The sequence below is a fragment of the Rhynchophorus ferrugineus genome, unplaced genomic scaffold, assembly GCF_030347505.1.
Source record: "Rhynchophorus ferrugineus isolate W39M unplaced genomic scaffold, kcgeb_rfMv2 rfM3, whole genome shotgun sequence".
NCBI lineage: Eukaryota > Metazoa > Arthropoda > Insecta > Coleoptera > Curculionidae > Rhynchophorus > Rhynchophorus ferrugineus.
The window spans coordinates 26,524,829-26,546,180 of record NW_027472582.1 but is presented as its reverse complement, the minus strand read 5'-3'; the positions used below and the strand labels follow the sequence as shown (position 1 = coordinate 26,546,180).

Below are 21,352 nucleotides of genomic sequence, written 5' to 3'. Positions count from 1 at the left end.
AAAGGAAAAGGACGGTCCAACTACTGTTGCGATAGTCGCGGGTTCGAATCCTGCTTGGGCATGGTCGCAAATTTATGTTTGTAATTACCGTGGACAAGAGTGCAAAATCCGACAATGAAAATGATCCCAGTCATGCCAGTAACCAGGCTGAATAAGACCGGACGTCTTCTGGGATGATTTCTAAGTTAGTCACTCGCCAGCCGGTACGCTTAATGCCGAGAATCGTAGCCCACGTTAAACTGTAGGTCCAGCCCAAATAAACCCCTAGTTGGTAAAAGGAGGCTTTAAAAAATATATAAAAATACAGTAGTCGCCTCTATCAACTGTAGGTGCTTCCACAGATATAACTTATATATTAGTATAACTGGTACATAATAGGTAAGTATTTTTCTTTGCAACATTTTCTGAGTGATTGGCAAATAGATCTCGACATTGACCGACTTTCATGGTATAATTATATAAATCTTGGTTAATATTAAATTTAAAGTATGCTTAAGACACCTAACAATCCTTGAAATTCCCTATGTACAGCGATATTAACTTCATTATAGACACTTTCAATGTTGGATATTGCCTTCGGCGCCATTAATTTGATGACTAAACTCAAAGTTTCGTTGAGATTTGGTCTAAATCTCCTGAGGTTATAAATTAATCGATTTAATGTACCTCGTGTAATTTGTACATATAAAAAATTAATTAAAGAGACGTTTTATTCGGTCCTGTAATCATGACTCACTATAGAGGTTATCAATAGAAAGGCTTTTAATTTCTTGATCTATGGCAAATACTATATGTTTCTTTCCTACACCATATTAAAGGTTCAGTAATTTCACAAGATTAGGAAATCAGCGCATAGTTGAGGAAAAATAAAGATATATCTACTACAATCTTCTACACATCTTTTCCGAATTGTAAGTGAACGAATTCCTCAAATATTTCAGTCGCAATATGGAAACCGCCACAGTCAGAAAATAAAATAACCAATATCATAGAGAGTGATATGAAAAATGGGAAACTAATAATCTCCGGGGATAGAACGATTGCAGCATCAACAGAGGTGAGAATTAGTGACTCTATTAAGTATTATATATTATAACTATATTTGAAATCATATGTGTATTGATAATGATAATGATGATTTAGATCTAAATATTTATTAAATAAGTAAATCGGCAACAGAACTCATACGGAAAAAATTATTGGCTCAACACCCATAGCTGTGCATTGTAGGAAACCAAATTAACATATCATATGTTAGGATATAAAAAACTTAAAATAGAATAGTACAGAATAATAGTTAAACAATCATTAAAAATGCTTTACTAATATACAACACAAAGTGTTAATTAACAAATAAAATAAATTTGTTCTCCAGAACGTGTTAAAAATATAATAATTTTGAAAAACAATTTTAATACAAATCTATAAAGTTAGTAAGAAAAATTTGTGTTTATTTCAAGTATTTGCAATTCCACCATCCTAATAACTGTTACTATTTACAAAATTTTATTAATTATAACATTAACACAACAGTAACTATGAAAATGAAAATTTTATAATGGATACACATCAACAGTTTCCTAAAGATAATTACTCTTTGTGCCTTCAATTCATTTTATATGCATTTTGGATACAATACCCCATTTCCACCCGAATATCTTAAGATCCTTAACAAAGCATAATCTACAGCAGAAAGGTTAAACATGCATTTCGTAGGCCCAAATTAATATTTAAGCGGTATGTTATAATATTCCCTCCTCCCTGCCATCCTGTTAAAACAAGCGTTGTTAACGAAGTTTACTTTTATTCGGTGTTAGTAAACTTTAAGAAGCTTTACAATTAGGCAATTCAATTTCATTAGCACGTTTCCCTCGTTCTCTTCTTTCGGTAATCTTCGGGCACAGGACTAATTTAGAGAAAGCTTTGTTATTGCTTTAAAATTCGCAGACATACCGAGGCTCTAATGTGGAGGCATCGCATGTTTGTTTTGACGATCAGGGCAATTCTCAGTTTTAGAGTTTTTGTTTAATTTTCTAGTAATTATAAGTTTTTCTATTTTTTCATTAAGTGTTCATATTTGGTTACGAAAAGTTCATTGTCTAGTTGATACTAGGGGTTTCCATTTATTTTGATAAGCAATATCTATTGTTGAAAATATGAAATATTAACGTAAGTAGACTAGATGACTATGTTTAAAAAGCTACTTTGTAACATTTCTACTTATTTGCTTTACCAGTATTAAATGTCATTTCTGTAAGAAAAATGATTTGAAAGGAAAATTAACGTTTGAAATAGTGTTAAAACACTCCAAATATGTACATGACGTGGTTGTTTCGGTCGCTCTGGACGGTTTGTGTGGGTACAGGTCCTACATTGTCTCTTAGATGTACACCCAAATAAGTCATCTATTTTCGTTCCAAGGTAGAAAGATCTTGCAAGACAGGAACCAGCCAGCTTAGTTTGAATATCGATAATGTATTTACAGCAATAAGTTACTCTAATGTAAGTTTTTTGTTTTTATAGTATATTTGATAATGCTAAAGTGTTAATTACACATAACATCGACGTAAATAACACTGTTTCTGGCCTTTGAGTTACGGTTTAGAAAATTATATTAAATATAAAGTGACTGGTATAGTCGTACAAGATTGTAATTCAGTATATGGTATGTTTCTACAAAAGTCGAATGCCAACTAGACAGAAGAAAACAGGCTTCTAAATAAACGCACTGAACATTCACTGCTGCTCACTACTGAATGACCATATTTTAACAAAACACAATGATATATATTAATTAAAGTCTTCAACAAGCGTAAATCAGATCCCGCCATGGTTAGATTACGAAAAGTCTATATCATTAATATTATTCTCACAGTTCGTAAGTGGCGAATGTGTTATTATTGGGAAATCTTTAGAGTTATTACTTGCATTTATTAATTTTCTTGCCAAATGATATATCGATAATATTTTTACTTGATATTCTTTAATATTGTACCACATTTCATGGTTAGTGTGTCTGAAATATTCACTTACTTCATTGCTATAATTCTTGTTGTAGTATCTTTTTTAAATTATTATTTCAGTTAGGGTCATACAGTACAGTCATTATCGACGAATCAATTGTAGGCAGAATATTCATGTTATTTGCCTTGACAAATACCAGTTCAATTTTTATACTTTTATTTCTGGTATAATTTAACTAATTTTATTATCCTAGTGCATTAATTTAACGTAACAGTTTTCCATTTAGTGTTTTTGAAATCACCAGTGTATATATATGCTAACCTTAGCAGCTAAAAATTGAGTATTTGATATTCATTACTATGATTTCTCGATTTGAAGAAATCTACTGCTTAAACATATGTACTTCTAAAAATATTCTTCTAGCAGTGTCTTCTAGCTTCCTAAGCATAAAAATTGTAGAGTTAATCAAGGAGGGACATTCACGTTGACACCGAAGCAGAATTATATCTTGGAAATTGGCTTAAATCTATATGACAACTAATTGACTTATTCTTGTTATAAGAATGAGGAGCCAATTATTCCCATGGCTTCAAAATATTTGAAAATGAATATTTCATGATTTGGCAGGTCTCATTCTTATAAAACATTAATCCTCATCTAGTATGGCCTTCGATTCTTTATATTGATATATTCTATACAGACCCGAACGTTCTCCACCTATCATCTTAAAATCATCACCTTTGTCATCATGAATTTACTATATGTTGTTTATTATAATATTAATTTATATGTTGTTTCTGAATCTTTTAGTTTATATATTTTATGGGTAATTTTCCAGTGCAGTTCTGAAATAATAATGGTATGGTATGTTCTAAAAATACTAGTTTGCTTTTTCATTATCTTTTTACATTTTCAATCTCTTAACTTACTATTAAATGACTATCGTTATGAATATTTTATTCGAACCGAAGCCATTAGTTGGCAAATATATTCATAATATATCAAATATCTTTATATAGTAAAAATTTGAAAAGTTCGGCAAAAAATGAAGAACTAAGAAATCGTAAATTATACTTGCATGGAATAAAAATGCAGAGCCCAACATGTCGACTCAATTTTAGTGTTTCTAGCTTACATCTTTGTTTAGCTGAATAATTATTTAGTTCTTTTGTCATGGTAAATATTTACCTTATCTACTTAGGCACGAACTTATTCGAATAAAACTATAGGCTTAAAAAATTAATTTTAAAAGATTAATAACACATGATGCTACTGTACGTGCTCTAAGTACATTTGTAACAAATTTTATGCTGGAGCCATAACAGGCTTCATTTTACAGTGTATGTCATTTTGTCGAAGAAAGAACAAGTATTCTTTCAGTTTCAAGAATAAGGCTTTATTGATTTCAACATGTAAATACTGGTTTAGACGTTTTAAAGCGGTGCTTTTTAACACCGAAGACAAAGAATATACTTGTTCTAATATATGAGTCGTGGCCCCTCTAAGCAAGGCCTTACTTCCGATCAAGACACCAAAAAAATTGATCAATTATTGGATAGCATCAAAAGTTACATCGTTCCTTCGAGGTGGAATCCGTAGAATGTCTCAAAAATGGTCGAATTAGTGGCTGTAGATGGTCAGTGGACTTTGAATGAAATACGTTGTACTGATTTTTCACAATAAAGCTTCTAATTAACAAAAAATATTTAAAACTAATATATAGGGTTAAATTATTCATTAATAATGAATCATAAATACGTTACTTTATTTTAAAAAAAAATATATATGTTACATGTTCAGTTGATATCTTTAGAGTGTCTGCTATTTCATTCAATTTCAATTTACGGGCATTCAAAATAATTTTGTGGATGTTTCGTCGGTAACAGCCTCTTTTGGGCGTCCACTGCGTTCACCGCCTTCTGTGCTCATTTCACCATGTCTAAATTTAGTATACCAATCCTTAATGGTTGATTTTCCTGGGGCAGTGTCCGGAAACTCGGCATCAAGCATCAAGCCAAGTTTTCGCTTCAACTGTGCGTTTTCCCTTTAAAAAGCAATATTTTATTAACACGCGAAATTCTTTTTTATCCATCTTTTTCCAATAACAAAAGTTGTTTCACTCAAAATGCTATAATTCTGAAACTAATAGTCCGACAGCTGTCAAATATATACACACATCTTTTGAGGGTTAGCGCAAAATAAAAAACATATGGATTTAATTCTAGTAGCGTCATCTATGTGTCAGCCAGGGAACTTTTCAATTGACGTGTTAAATCGATACAATAAAATTTTTAAAATATCTTAACAAGCATTTACAAAATCATATAGTATCATATGTTCTAAACAAATTGGAAACTTTTGAGTAAATATGACTTTAGGAAATCTTTTTGAATTATACGAAAAAGTATCAGACTCCAATTTGACCTTTAGAAGGTCTTTATTTTAGGTATAAGAAAAACCTTTATAATATTATATATTTCTGAAATAAATTTAAACGGAACCTTTACTTTACTTCCGACTTTAACTTAACCCCTATTTTGTGGGTGATTGAATAAAAAGCACAAAAGGATAAACCTTATTGTTTCATTTCGTGCCGTTTTTATCGCATTTATCTTATCACTTTCCTGTGAATCGTCGTTCAGTTTGCTGAGGAAACTGTCACGACTTTAGGTAGAAAGGGGGAAGATAAAAAATGATGAAATATTTTTCAAACATCGAGATATTTTATTGAGAGAAGTGCATTTAGTGAGTTCTTTTATTTGCTAGTTTACTTCAATATTAACTATTTCAATTTTCTATCTTAGAAAAATTAACTGAATAATAAAAAGTATGAAAATAATATATAAAAACAAAAAAGTGATGATTTTCTAATGGTTTAGGCCAATATGATATCAAATCACACTAAAAAAATCCAAATTCAAAAAGTGAGTATAGTACAAGAGAAGTGATTCATTTAAGTATCTGGAAATAGTTATTAAATATAAACTTTGAAAATATTTATTGTTTCTATCGAAATATCTTATTAGATAAACATTGCTTTGGCTTAACTAAATAACTAAAACAGATAGAAGAATACATATTTATTTTAATGTTGGCAACATACCATATTTTCAAAAATAAACCTTATTAAAAATGCATTTAATTGATGAATCGATTATATACAATTAGCCATATAGCACACTGCATACACCGCATAAATTATAACTTATGACATTTTATAAGAATTTGTGTATGATTATTACTTATTGTTGATGGCATAAATTTCAATAGTTTAGGTATTTCTTGTGCTTGATACAAATACTTGTGGAGAATTTGTAGAGTTTTTCATTAAATTGTGCATGGAAAAGATATTGCTACTAACCATCTCAATCAGTTTATCTATTAGAGCTTGTTTACCATACGCTTTTACTGAAACATGATTATTTCGGAGCGTTAACATTATAATAGTGATGTAAAAGTGTCGGCAATAATAACTTTAATGAAATAAAATGTACCCTAATAGTCCCTCAATAGTAGCTATATTGTGCGGAATAAGTTCTTGGAAATAACAACGTAATGCTGTATAACCCTACGTCATTTTTAACGCTATGAATTAATTCAAATTTTTGTTATTACTTATTTTAGTAAAAATTACTGTACCTAGGAACGATTATATATAATAATAAAATACTGAGAGCCTCTGCAATGAGAAAAATTAAATTAATGGTTAGATATATTTTAAAATACAGTGATATTTGATATTTGACAAAGCCGGAAAATTTATTTTAAATATGTTTTAACTGACTTTTTAATATCGAGTAAATTTATTACCTAAAATGTTTTAGTATTTCGTGATGGGCGTTATAAATCACTTTATCTGTAATTATCAATTTCCCCACCAGTACTAGTTGTAGATTTCTTATTACACAAAAATATACAAATTATAATATATCTTTAATTTCAGTCGGTTCTTTTACTACAATGAAAATATTTCAAAATAACTAATAACTTCGATGATAGGTTCCACTTTCTTTTTTTCTATAAACGGTCTCAATTACTTGACGCTCGTGTAATTAGACATTCATTTAAATGTTACCGATATAAATATTACAGTTATTTATTGTTATTAAATTATTTGTATTTCAAAATAGAAGTCTGAATGGCATCGGTTAACAAATATTCTTATTGTATCGCAACTAGTCAGCTGTTTAAAAAAAATTAATCACTTACATAATTGATAGTAGCTGAGTTCCTTTAATGACACCTAATTATGCCGCATATTCTTGTCTTCAGTTCCTTCTCAGAGACTCTTTCCATGTTAAAATCTGGTAATTCTATTTCTTCAAAGTTAATATCGATATATATTTGTCAGAATATGCTTTAAAAATTTCAATGAAGCAAGAAGGAATAATACTTCTTCTGAAACAATAACATCTAAATACTCGAATACTGCCTATAAATCTCACCTGACATGAGCGTATTATATAATTTCATTAATAATATGATTACAAAAATATCAAATAATAGGTAAGAGTATAATAGCCAATCATTCCAATCATCAAAATGATCATCATCAAATTAAATTTCCTCTCTAAAATGGAAATTGGTTATTTGTTAGTCAGTACACTTCTGAACAGTGAAGAACATCCGGACAAATACGAGTACCCGAAATACGCGTATGTCTAATAACTAGCACAATTTGATCAAGTAGGTCCTAGTTGGTAGAAAGAAGACTCTATACTGTAACATTTACACTGTTATACTGAAAAATTTGCTAACAATCTTTCTCTATATATGTAAATATCAGATAAATTATAAACAATATAATAGAGTTGAAGGTAATTCAAATTACTCTACATTAAGATTTATTAACTGAAATGTGAAGCAGGACGTACCTTATTGACTTTTTTTATTCCCTCCATTGTCATTTGATGTTACGTTGATTTCCTGTCCTTTTCGCTTTTATTTTTACGAAGTTTCCCACACATTCCTCATGGAGACATATCGAACCGAAGTAAAAAGAAATTCGCAATAGATTTTCACATCAATGATCAAAACAAAGCGACACACTAACACGCCCTTCTTTTACGCCGCCGTTAGGTTCTAAAAATCCTTTTATTTTATTTTTATTGAGGTTCGAACTACAGCAGATTCGGAAATAAAATATAGCACATTTGTTAGAGACTCTAATGCAGTTAAAAATAATGCCTCATTTATTCTTTCGAACTGATATGATAGTTCATATTTATTAAATAATACTAATTAAATTCCAAAAGCATCAAAAAGCTGCAATTGGTGAAATTTCGTATTTCGTTTTTAATATACTACACAGAGTAAAAATAACTATTATTATGCCATTATGGTTTGTCATTCAGCAATAATTTTGCATATCACTTGCTTCAAATAATATGCTTTGATTTCCAATGCTTGTTAGTATTAAATTATTTTTATTACAGTCTGTCAAAAATAGCAGTGGACTCACATCATCAATATATTGCCTATATATCACAATATATTGCCTATTCCAGTTTGTCAATTCGTTTAAATATCAGACAATATGTTTCTTATCGTTTTATCCTATTTAAAGTGAGACGCAATGCTGTTTGGTGGGTTCAAAAATGTAAACACATCAACCTATAAAATTTGTCTAGTTGTCAGAGGTCTGCAATATTCTTCAAAGCGTTAGAGACATGAAACATAAGAGATTATAAACCAGCGAAAGCTCTTTTGGCGCTGTGTTTGTTTTCATAGATTTCAAATCGCAGCTTAATATTTGTAGTTACTCTGATTTAAAATGCTGAAGCCAATAATTAATCAGTCACAAACAATAACTGCAAACAGAAGCGACGCACTGAAGAAGGGGTCCCTTCTTACCTGTGAAATGCATTGGAGAGGTACGTATTGATACCAGTAAATATAAATTTGCTGCGATTTTTATTGGAAATATTTACATAAATCTATAAAAAAAATAAAAATAATATAATAATTTCACACCGAAAAGAAACAGGCTACATACATTGATGATAGTTCTATGATTGTTGATGATTTTAAAGATAAGGGTTGGTCTAAGAGTATCCATAGAAAACTTAGGTATATGCAGCATTTTGATGGACTTAGGTGATCTTACCCTGTAAGAAAACATAGGATTTAGATAGTATGAACGTAGTCCTGAAAGAGGTCTAACGGAACTTCCAGATATTGCCTTTAAAATTACAAAATTTTGAAAGAATGTAATCAAATCAACGAAAATTTTTTATTTAAATTTGTGTGTAACATAGATATATCAAAATGGAACATTAGGCTATCCTTGGCAAGACGCTAATAAAAAGGTTGTAAAGACCATAAAAGTTGATGGAAACATGTAAAAGTTAAGGCATGTGATTTGAGGTTATGTTAGTCACAATATTATTTTAATAATACATTGTGATACATTTGTGATAGAAACATGAATGGTTTTATTCCTTGAGCACAGTTAGTATATTATGTATATATATATATATATATAAATATAAATATATAAATATAAATATATAAATATAAATATATATATATATATATATATATATATATATATATATATGTATATACATATATATATACATCTCACACGTTACAAAATTTATAAATCTCAAAATATTTATATTAATTTTTTTCAGTAACTCGATAATATAACAACGATGTTCATGTCATAATTTATTAAGCATCATATTTATTAAATAATACTAATTAAATTCAAAAAGTACCAAATAGTACAAAGCTGCAATAGGAGAAATTTCGTATTCCATTATTGATATACTCATTAACTATCAAATTATTAATATTTTAGTTTATAACCGATGAAGCTGTTGCTGTTTCCTAATGTAACAATGTTTTTTATTATTTGTACACAAAATCTTGTTACAAAATTGATTAAGACGTAACTGGTTCTTTATAAATCCATTCAATTGATGGATAAAAATCGACAATTTAGAATGTATCAATAGAGTGTACTCAGCAAAAACCCTGCTGTTTATACTGCCACGTGTTCCCATATTCGACTTTAATTTCCATATAAGAAAAGTGCTCTTTAAAAACGTATTTAATTATATACATTAATAAAAAAATTAGTTAATATAACATAGTTAATTCATAACTCAATTTCTCTACAAATTTAACAAATATAATTGCCATGACAGAATTTTTTTATTTTTCAAAATTGTTCTATCTATTTCTTATGTCTACTTTTACTTGTCAACTCTGCACTATTGTCTGGTTCTTTGTACACTTTATTAAAAAAATATAGTGAATCAAAACAAAAAATAGTTAATTAAATGTAAAATAAATTTTACGTACAATAAAATACAGACTTTTTCTTCTTAGTGCTAATAATACACTTTTAGGTGCTTGGCATTTTGCTCTGCTCTGTCTTTGTATAACCTGTAGTTTAGCAAAAAGCATGAAAGCTTTTGTAATTAAATGTTTAGGAACAATAAGACATTTAATGATCTAAGTACATTGAGCGCCAAATAAAACTAACAAACATAAAAACAACTTATAATATAATGTATTACGAACTAATATATTAACAGGTTCTTCATATCTCCACATAATCATTTCTGACAGCATTTTAATGGGATACTGGAACAACAGAGAAATGTTAAGTGTTCATTCAAGACAAGAATATTGTTTTTAAAATATAATTTTAAACTTGTTTATTAACAATTAAATTTGTTTAAAAAATATAATTTTTCAATATATATTTTTTAAATAGCTACTTTAATAAACTACCATATACCATTTTCCGCTTGAGCATGCTTATGGATATGTTGCACTTGAATATTATGAACATATTTTATTTTAAACTTATGTGGAAGTTGTAGAGACGTAATTAAAGTTATAGTATTTTATTAAATGGAAAAACTGGATAATAATACATCACTCAGTATGTTGCCGGTCTGACACAAATAAAATAAGAGTTTAGAAATCAATATATTTTGTACGTAAAGCTAATGGTCTAACAATTTGTGTCAAATATAATGTGATTTCAATTATTACTGATTACGAATGGAACAACTTAGTTTATTTTGAAACCAATGTATTACAACAGTTTTGTAAGTTCAACTTAAACGTATTTTATTATGGGTATCAACTTATCATGCATTTTACTTTTACATTAAACAAAATATTTATTATTAAACCTGCATTTATTATTCATAACAAGATGTGCTATTTTACGGGATTTTCGTATTATTTGGTCTATCGCCAGTATATAGGATTTTTGTAAGTAAAAAGGCATTTAATTTGAATCGAAACTTGAAGGATTTCTTGAAGGAAAGCATGTAGATTAAAATTGTAACAACTACTAGTGTGCTATGGTCTATTGTCCATGACAACAACTGGTGGCTTCTCCTAGTTCCTTAACAGTTAATTTTCAAACAAAGCAAAACTTATGGTTCATTTGCTCGTAGTTGTTGCTCTTTGACAAATAAATAATATATCTACAATGTAAACAATAAAACAATATTGTGACTAACATAACCACACATGCTCTAACTTTCACATGTTTCCATCAACTTTTATTGTCTTTACACCCTTTTTATTAGCGTCTTGCCAAGGATAGCATAATGGTCCATTTTGGTATATCTATGTTATACACAAATTGAAATAAGAAATTTTCGTTCATTTAGTTAAATTCTTTTCAAAATTTTGTAATTAATTTAAAGGCAATATCTGGAAGTTCCGTTAGACCTCTTTGAGGTTGAATAGGGTTGTTGAGGCTCTTGATTATCTTCATGCTATCTAAATCCTATGTTTTCTCACAGTGTATGATGACTTAAGTCCATCAAAAAGCTGCATATACCCAAGTTTTCTATGGATACTTTTTAGACTAACCAATATCTTTAAAATAATTGTATTAAATTATGTTTATAAATTTAATGTCGATTAGAACTATCATCATCATATAGAACTAACATATGTAGCCTATTTCTTTTCGGTGATTAATGTATTATATTGTTTTTAATTTTTTGATAGATTTATGTAAATACTAGCTGACCCGACAGACTTCGTCCTGTCAAAAAGATTTGTAATGTGGCAGTTTTTGTGCCTACGTATTTTAAAAAATTCTCCTGAACAGAACCATCACCCTGGTGATAGGGCGTTGTGAATAAAAAATAATTAAATAAAACATATATAAGGATTGAAAAGTAAGTAATCGCTTTATTGTTAATCATGTGAATCATAATTATTATTATTATTATCATTATATTGCTTTGTGGTATACGATGTTTTTTGTTTGATTACCTGGCGCATAGATAAACAAATCTGATGGTTTTCCAACACGGGAACAGGCAACATACAATTGACCATGTGAGAAACATGGGTTTTCTAGATTAATACCACAAACACTTAATGATTGCCCCTGGGACTTGTTTATAGTCATAGCAAAAGCAAGCCGTCAACATGTCTATAGGAAATTTGCCATTACCAATGTCAATGAGTTGTTTAGAGAATATGTTTCCAGATTGGTCATTTTGCAACTCGACACGCATATTCTTGCTTAAATGAAGTACTTTAACATGTTTCCACAAATTGGAGGACTTTAGACATGCATTGAGTTCATCAGCTGGCGTTGATCGTGGAATCACTGGCAATGTTTGACGAAAATCTCCTGCTAATAAAATCATTGCACCACCAAATCGGTTATTATTGCTACGTAGATCTTTTAAGGTTCTGTCTAAAGCCTCCAAAGATTTTTTATGTGCCATCGTGCATTCATCCCAAACAATCAATTTACATTGCTGCAAAACCTTTGCCATTGCAGAGTTCTTCGAAACGTTGCAGGTTGGAGTTTCATTGCTTTGCATATTTAATGGCAATTTTAGTGCTGAATGGGCTGTTCGACCACCTTCAAGCAAAGTTGCTGCGATTCCCGACGAAGCGAGTGCAAGTGCAATTTTATTTTGTGAGCGAATTGTTGCTAATATTAATGAAATAAAAAAAGTTTTTCCTGTACCACCAGGTGCATCTAAGAAATAAATCCCTCCAGTTTCATCATTTGTTACTTTCATAAGAGTTTCAAATACATACTTCTGTTGTTCATTTAACAGTGGAAGATTTGTTTGAATTTATTCTTTCAAAGCGTTGAGATCATACAGTCTTTCTCGATGCAACTCTTGGTTAAAAGCGTCATGCATTGGACGATTGGGCGCGGTCAGGCCTAATTGAATTAATAGTTTGTTTGACATTATCAAGCACATGTCCTCAATTGAAATCAATGCTTCATTGTAAATTTCTTCACTGATTTGTATATTTGGATTTCCCATTCTATTCCGTATTTGATACAAAATATCATCACACATATAATATTTGTACTTCATCCACAAATCAATTGGGTTTGATGGGAAGCATGTAGATATGATTATAGAAAACAATGTTCGTATTTGATGAGTGTGTGATGATATTACAGCATCATTGAGAGTTTGATCCCAATGAGCGTCATTTTCAAGCAATTGCAAACGTTGACAGGTTTCTCTGTAGGATCCACACAATTCACCATCAACAGTTCGTAACTGTTGGAATGATGTTGGGCCACGTACATTGACTAATAGCAGTCGTAAATAAAAACATTCATCATTGCTTGGATGTACTGAATAAATCCGGCCAATCGCATCGGTGGAATATACATCTGTATATCCTGGAACTGGTTTTCCTTGTTTCCGTCGTATAAATCTCCTTGAGGATTGATTCCAGGTATAATATTTTGGCATTTCAGAATATAGCAATGTTTGTGCGAAATCATCGTTTTGGCATGTCTTAAAAAAACTGGTTAATGTAGTAGATGGTGGCTGAGCAGCTCTTTGTACTGCGTTCTGTGCTGTAAAATACACTCTTTGTCCATTTTCTAAATGCACAGCTAAGTGAACAACAGAAGGGTGTCTCTCATGAATAGGAAAAGAAAATATTCGCCAAACTGCTTCATTACTACTGACATAGCGGCCCATTTGGTATTGGGTAACTTCATCATTAGAATTCTCTGCACCAATTCCAATCACAGCCATATCACTCCCTTTGGTTACATATTTGCAAATGTATTTAATCGATTTCACTGAATGGCAAGATTCAACGTTGATGTGTGCTTTGAATGTCTTTGATAAAATGGGTGAATATGGAACAATCCAACGATTATCTATTTCAGTATCTTGTTAATTTAATTTGACAATTGTTGATTTTCCATTGTCTGCTGTCGATCTGCGACGATACAATGGATAACCGTCATTACCAGTAATTGTTTCCGATATTAATGTCCGTGGATATCGTTTTGAACATTTACCATCCATCATACACGGTGAATTTTGATTAAGAGTTCCACAGGGACCATGTATCATGTTTTTGATAACTACCTCATGCAATCCAGGATCTACTTGTACATTAGGGATTTCAGCTGATATCACTGCATCAACTTCATTTGGCCTTATCTTTTCAACCAACCAAACCAAAATGTGTGCATGTGGCAATCCTCGTTTCTGCCACTCCACAGAATACATCCAGCAGCGTGTCTCACCAAACACATTATGTTTTACGATGAAATTCATTAAAGATTTCAACTTTTGTCTAAAGACTCTGGCTGTAATATCATGACGATCAATGGATGATTTCCCAGGTAATAACTCCTGCTTAATTTGTATCCATTGCGGATTGCATGTAAATGTGATGAACAAATCTGCTGTACCATAATGACGAACATACGACATGGCATCTTGAGCATATTCGTGCATATGCCGAGGGCTTCCGATGTATGTTGCTGGAAGAATAGTCATCCGACCGACATTCTGTGCATTTCCATCAGTATTAATCGCATCTCGAAGGTGAATATACTCTTCAGATCGGAGTTTGGTTTGATTCAACCTGATGAATGTTAATCTCTCCGTTTCAATTTTAACATACATGTCATCAACATATTTGTGATATAATCGCCGACATTTCAATATGTGATTATCTGCATTTTCCCGAATCATTAGGCGGTATGAATAATAGTTCATTGAACTGACTTTTTTGTTGGTTTCAGAACCTGTAAACAGATTTTGTTTTAATAACATTCAAATATAAAATTAAAATACATAATATAGTGACTGAGATATTATCGCCATAGCTAAACTAATATTTTAGTTACCTGTAATGGGATTTATCATTTTTATTGATAAATCGTAGCCATCTTCACTTTGCCAAAATATAATGGAATATTGCAGTGCATCATATGAGCGGTGTGTTTCCTTTATAGGTTGTAATTGAAAATTCCGACGATGTAAAAAATATCACGGGATTCCAAGTTTTCTCCAACTACAACGATAGCAACTTCATCAATAGTTGGTGCATTAAAACGTCTTGTATGTTGACCTGCAGGTGTTTTATCAGCTCTGATTACAATTTTGTGATTATCGGATGGCATCAGATCCAGGGCAGTTTTAAACAATATAATCAATTGATTGTGTTGATGAAATAAAGTTTGTAATTGTTCTACAATAGACCTTTTTACTAAATTGTTATGTGCACAACGCAGATCAATTTCTTGTGGTGAATTGCCCATAAAATAAATTTGCAGGAATTTGTTGTCGCTATCTGACACTGGTAAAAGTGAACCTGCTCTGTGATATATTTGCCCTTGTATCTGTAAATAAAAAAAATATTATGGTGTGGTATAAATTAATGGATTGTCAATGATCAAACTTAAATAATATTTGATCTTAAAAAGTATATATTTAGTTTTAACTAATATCTATCAAATATAAAATATAATAAAAGTGTCACTGAAACTGAATCACCATATAATATGATGACTAAGTGATATATTTCGTAATGATTAAGAAATTGAAGATTAGTAACACATCTTAACTTTGGTGACAGAAAATTTTGTTCGCTAAAATAATTATGAGTAACTGCTATAATACATACCTTGAAAGTTGGCATAAAATTTTCCCGAACTGCATTTGTTGCCCCAAATGAAGTCATTTGAAAGCAATTGTTATATTGTTGAATATGTGTCAAAAAGTGTATAGAATCTGTTCCTATTCCTGAAACCAATGAGTACAATGGTTCTGGTGGTGGATCCAATTGTATCAATTTCACTTTACCATTTGCGCAACACAATCCATTGGCTTCGTTTTTGTATTTTAATGCCTTACAGTGTGAGCAAACCAAGTTCATAGAACCAATAACAATACATTGGTAGTTACTGTAGTCAATTGACACATCGTAACTGAAAGCAGCTGGATTCAAACTTGCGCGATTATTAGTTGAATGTCGCGCTCGCGCTTCACGCGTTTGTGATATCCGAATTCTTTCACGTTCATTTCCGTCGTCACGTTCTTGTGCAGTACGATTAGATCGGTAATTAGCTTGGTTTATAGCATTTCTGGTTCTTCTACCTAAATTGCTTCGTCTTATAGGAGGCATATCAAATATAAATTATTTTTTCACTAATCACGAACTAAACAAACACTAACTAACTAAACACTCTACACAAAACACGATATACGAATTTGTTTCGTGTATCACTTGACAATTCATCTGTCATCTGTCAAAAGTCATCTGTAACAGACAACTTTTTTTTTTAAATTTGATATGACTTGAACTCAAATCCTTTTAAGCCGTACGAATTGTTTTATTTATTTAAAATTTGAATTAAATTTTAAACAAATAAAAAATTTTAAATAAATAAAACAATTCGTACGGATTAAAAGGATTTGAGTTCAAGTCATATCAAATTTAAAAAAAAAAAGTTGTCTGTTACAGATGACTTTTGACAGATGACAGATGAATTGTCAACTGATACACGAAACAAATTCAAAAAAAAGGGCTATTTTTAGGGTTTTTCCAGCAATAATTCTAATTTTTCTCGCCGTAAAAACCATCCCTGAACTTCAACGAACATTTTAAAAAAAGATTTGGCCAAATTGGTCCAGGCGTTGTTGAGTTATGCGCTTAGGAACATATTTTGCGATTCATTTTTATATATAAGATTTCCAATAAAAATCGCAGCAAATTAATATTTACTAGTATCAATACTTACCTCCTCAATACATTTTACAGGTAAGAAGGGGGTCCTTCTTCAGTACCTCGCTTCTGTTTGCAGTTATTGTTTGACTGAGTAATTATTGTCTTCAGCATTTTAAATCAGAGGAGTTACAAATATTAAGCTGCGATTTGAAATCTGTGAAAACAAACAAAGCGCCAAAAGAGCTTTTGCTGGTTTACAATCTCTTATGTTTCATGTCTCTAATGTTTTGAAGAATATTGCAGACCTCTGGCAACTAGACAAATTTTATGGGTTGATGCGTTTACATTTTTGAACGCACCAAACAGCATTGCATCTGACTTTAAATAGGATAAAACGATAAGGAACATATTGTTTGATATTAAAACGAATTTACAAACTGGAATAGGCAATATATTGTGATATATTGGCAATATATTATGATATATTGGCAATATATTAATTATGTGAGTTCACTGCTATTTTGCACAGACTGTAATGTACTAACAAGCATTGGAAATTAAGACATATTATTTGATGCAATAATAAACCATAATAATAAACCATCAAGAGTTATTTTTGCCCTGAGCAGTATGTTATAAAATAAAAAAAATGTTCTTGTTCTTATTCTAAACTTGTTAAGTTAAAAATAAACTTGGTGTTACCAACACGTGGTGCGAATTTAAAATACAGTACGATTGCGCTAGTAAATCTACAGGGAGTCAGTGCAAACGGCACTGATAGATGGCGTGTATCGGCTTTAGACAGACGCGAAACTGATGTATAGGCGACCCAACGCCTTATTTACGGCCCGAACTCCCTAAAGCCCCTGTATCTGCGGCCGCTATGTTATGAACGATTCCCAAGGGAATCGACGTCGATCCCCGCACGCAACGAGGTTAACGAGGATACTGAAGCGCGAGGAATGGGTATGTTTTATTGTCGACATACGATGAAAAGTTTTTAGAGAGGCGAAATTGTTAGTCTGAAGGAACGCAAATTGGGGAAAATCTGTTTACGTCTACCGTCCGATGATAAATTATCCAGTAATCATATTTTACTATTCGCCCTTTTGTTAGACCATATAATAGGGATCAGAAATTCCATCATATTAATGATTATTCGGTGTTTTAATCGTTTTAATCTATAGACTTTGTGCGTACCAGGATTATCAAAATTATAGTAAAAATTCTTGCTTTTCTACAGGTATTATATGAATAAATGGCATCATTATGATATAATGACATAACCTTAAAATATTAATGATTGTACATGGAGTAATAGAAAGAAAATTCAATAGGGGTTTCTGGAGAAAAATTTCGTTTCGTCCGATATCTAGGTGGCGTTGTAATCGCCCGTTCAAGTAATTTGATTGGTCAGTTTATATCTCCATTATAGAGCCCTGTAAAAACATTTGACTGTGAAGACATTTGATTGGTTCTTTGGTAAAATTTACCACGCAGGTCCTGCACGTACCAGCCCTGATATTATGTTTCATTAACCAATTAAATTTAAACAAAAGACAATTTAATTTCTAAAATAAAATTCAATAGAAACATGAAAATAACTATATTTAAAATATATACATATATTTATTTAAAAATAAATACATACAACGTTGGGCAAAAGCCCCGCTACCATTTTGATTGCCTATTACTTAGCTCAAAGAAAAGATAGGTAAGTTTGGTTTCACAAAAAGTTTACTTGGTCTTTTACCGCTATTCGCTACGCAACTTTCGGGTATTTTAAAGACATTTTTCATGAAATCCTGCAACATCTGTAGCTGAATTTCTTCAATTTCGTGATGAATATTGTTTTTAAGATGTTGAATCGTTGGGCTCTTATTCATAAACTTTTTATTTGAAAAACCCCATAGGAAAAGTTTGGGGATGTTAAATTCGGAGATCCAGCTGGCCATGCTAAATCGCCACTTCGCGAAATTAGTTTTCGTGGAAAAACGTTATTCAATAATTGAATTATTGAATGAGCTGTGTGTGCTGTGCCTCATATTGATGAAACCATATGTCCTCTAGTTCTTGCATTTTTGCCTGAAATGGATTCAGGCAAGAAAAATTTTGAATCATGTCTTGGCAACATTCAGCAGTAACAGTAACTGCAACAACTTAGCCATTTGGAAGAAAATTGGTACCAATAATGTTTCCAGTATGAATACCACACTATACAATTGTTTTTAGTGGGTGCAATGATGTTTCAAGAATTAATTGAGGATTCTGTGTTCCCCAAAACCGACTGTTCTGTTTATTGACGTAAACATTGAGAAGGGTATGGGCTTCATCGCTCATTATCAATTTAGACGAAAAATCCTCAGTTTCACCAGATAGCTTTAGGATTTCATTTCTGTACTCCACTCGTTGATCAGGACCTCTCGGTAGTATTTTTTGTACTAATTGAATTGATGGAAGTATATCTTGAAGGTAAGAATGACTTTCACTTTAAGAATGTATACCTGAAGAAGCACATACGTCATATATCGCAAAATTAGGTTGGAAATCCTTCTGTAATTAATAGAAGCATAGCATAGCAGTATAACAAAAATCGAGTTCTGGCAAAATATAATTCAAGCAGCAAGGTCACCAAAAGTACTCAAAATACTTTAGCATGATTGCATATTACGAGAATAGCATGAATTAATTATCCATTCTTGAATGACACGCTGGTCCCTGGACCCCTGACACAAGCATTGCAGATCAATGTATAGGGACACCCAAAACGAACTCAACTACTAATTAACCTGGTCTACTGAAGTTTGGACAGAAGCCAAAAAATCACCATCAAATAATTTGAGTAGCCCATCCTGAGGCTATTGGCATTTAAATACATCAACACTTTGAAAACCAAAAGATCATCGAATACTATTCCTTTGATTTGTTAACAAGACAGGTGTTATATTCATATAGCTCATATAGATATAATATAATGATTGAACTTAGAATTAACGGTTTAATTTATATTTAAATCGTATATTGGATTCAATAAGTCACTTCGCCGGCTTGGTTGGCGCAGTGGTAAAAGCGACAGGAGGGTCCACCTACTGTTGCGATAGTCGCGGGTTCGAATCCTGGTGGGGCATGGTCGTAAATTTTTGTTTGTGATTGTTTAAAATTTGTTAATGTTCTAGGCAAAAGTGTAAAATCCGACAAGGAAAATAATCCCATTCACACCAGTAACCAGGCTGGGTAAGACCGGATGTCTTCTGGGATGATTTCTAAAGTTGGTCACTCGCCAGTCGGTAGGTTTTAATGCTGAAGTCCATGGTTCGGAGCCCACGTTAAACTGTAGGTCCAGTCCAGGTAAACCCATAGTTGGTAGAGGAGAGGAGGTCCCAAAGGAGACTTTAAAAAATATATAAAGAAAAGTCACTTATTTCCGTCAAATTAAAATTATTTTCAAGTAAAATAAATGTTTTTCTTTTAAATCTTACACCTTTCATAACTATATGATATATAATTTCAAATAGAATATATCGAAACATATTATAAATTTGTATAAAATATATTAACATTATTATTATTTATTAGATATTTTAAACAATAAAATTATTATTTTAAACTATAAGTAGTAAGATAAAGATAGTAAGATAAAGTTGATAAGAATCAACTGTATCTTACTATCTTTATTTTTTAATTTTCATTAAATAATAATGCATTAAAGTTTCACAAATAATAGCAATAATACCTCTAACAATATTTATAATATCTTTTTAATAGTGTTAGTACATTAAAGAAATAGCTTTATCGTATTCATTAAAATTATACTGCTGCTTTATAAAGGGGGTATTAATTAAATTTCACAATGGGCTTTCATATTCCCAATAATGAGTTATGCTGAATAATTTGACTTTTAAACTAGAAGCCGCAGCCTTAATTAAATAGAACAGTTTTGTAAATTAATTATTCGACATATTAAAGCTCTGAAGTTCCCAATGTAAATTGATCCCAACTTTGCTCACATTATTTTGATATATTGCATATCGACAATTAATATGCGGAAATTTCTCGTCATATACTCCAAGGAATAACAATAAAATTAGAAATATAATGTAATAGGCGCACTTGAAACATTATGTTCATGTTGTAGACACTTATTCAACTTATATTGTTAAATACAGATGATAATGAAATGGTAATGACACATATAAACTTTAATATAATCATATCACATTTATTCCAGGTATATTAACTTATCTTCATTTAGGATGGAAGCTAGTGGTACATTTCCAAATTTGAATATATGGAAGATACCTAATTATAGTACCGTATATTCTGTCATTAATCTTGCCGTATTCAAATGGGCCAAAGCATTCAAGGATAGCCGCGAAACCGTCGCTAATGAGCATGATCGTCGATCGCGAACTAGCTTTACATCAGGCAATATTCG

General features: G+C 31.1%; 2 protein-coding genes across 3 annotated transcripts in view; one reads left to right on the top strand and one right to left on the bottom strand.

Annotated features, from left to right (window-relative positions):
- Nlg3 (Neuroligin 3) overlaps positions 1 to 21,352 on the top strand; it is a 781,379-nt gene that overhangs the window by 102,364 nt on the left and 657,663 nt on the right. The gene's annotated exons all lie outside the window — the stretch shown is intronic.
- LOC143192942 (uncharacterized) lies at positions 11,978 to 15,569 on the bottom strand. Of its 2 annotated transcripts, none has more exons than XM_076398794.1 (2): positions 15,095 to 15,569; positions 11,978 to 14,992 (listed from the first exon to the last, which is right to left on the bottom strand). In XM_076398794.1, exon 2 carries the CDS (start codon positions 13,980 to 13,982, stop codon positions 13,050 to 13,052), a length of 933 nt encoding a protein of 310 aa, XP_076254909.1. In that variant the 5' UTR covers positions 13,983 to 14,992; positions 15,095 to 15,569; the 3' UTR covers positions 11,978 to 13,049. The 2 variants fall into 2 exon arrangements, with proteins under 2 accessions (XP_076254909.1, XP_076254910.1); XM_076398795.1 differs by having other exon boundaries at positions 13,151 to 14,992; positions 15,095 to 15,560.

Excerpts from the sequence above, each read along its gene's own strand:
- LOC143192942 (XM_076398794.1), bottom strand. The coding sequence starts at position 13,982 with ATGGCTGTGATTGGAATTGGTGCAGAGAATTCTAATGATGAAGTTACC.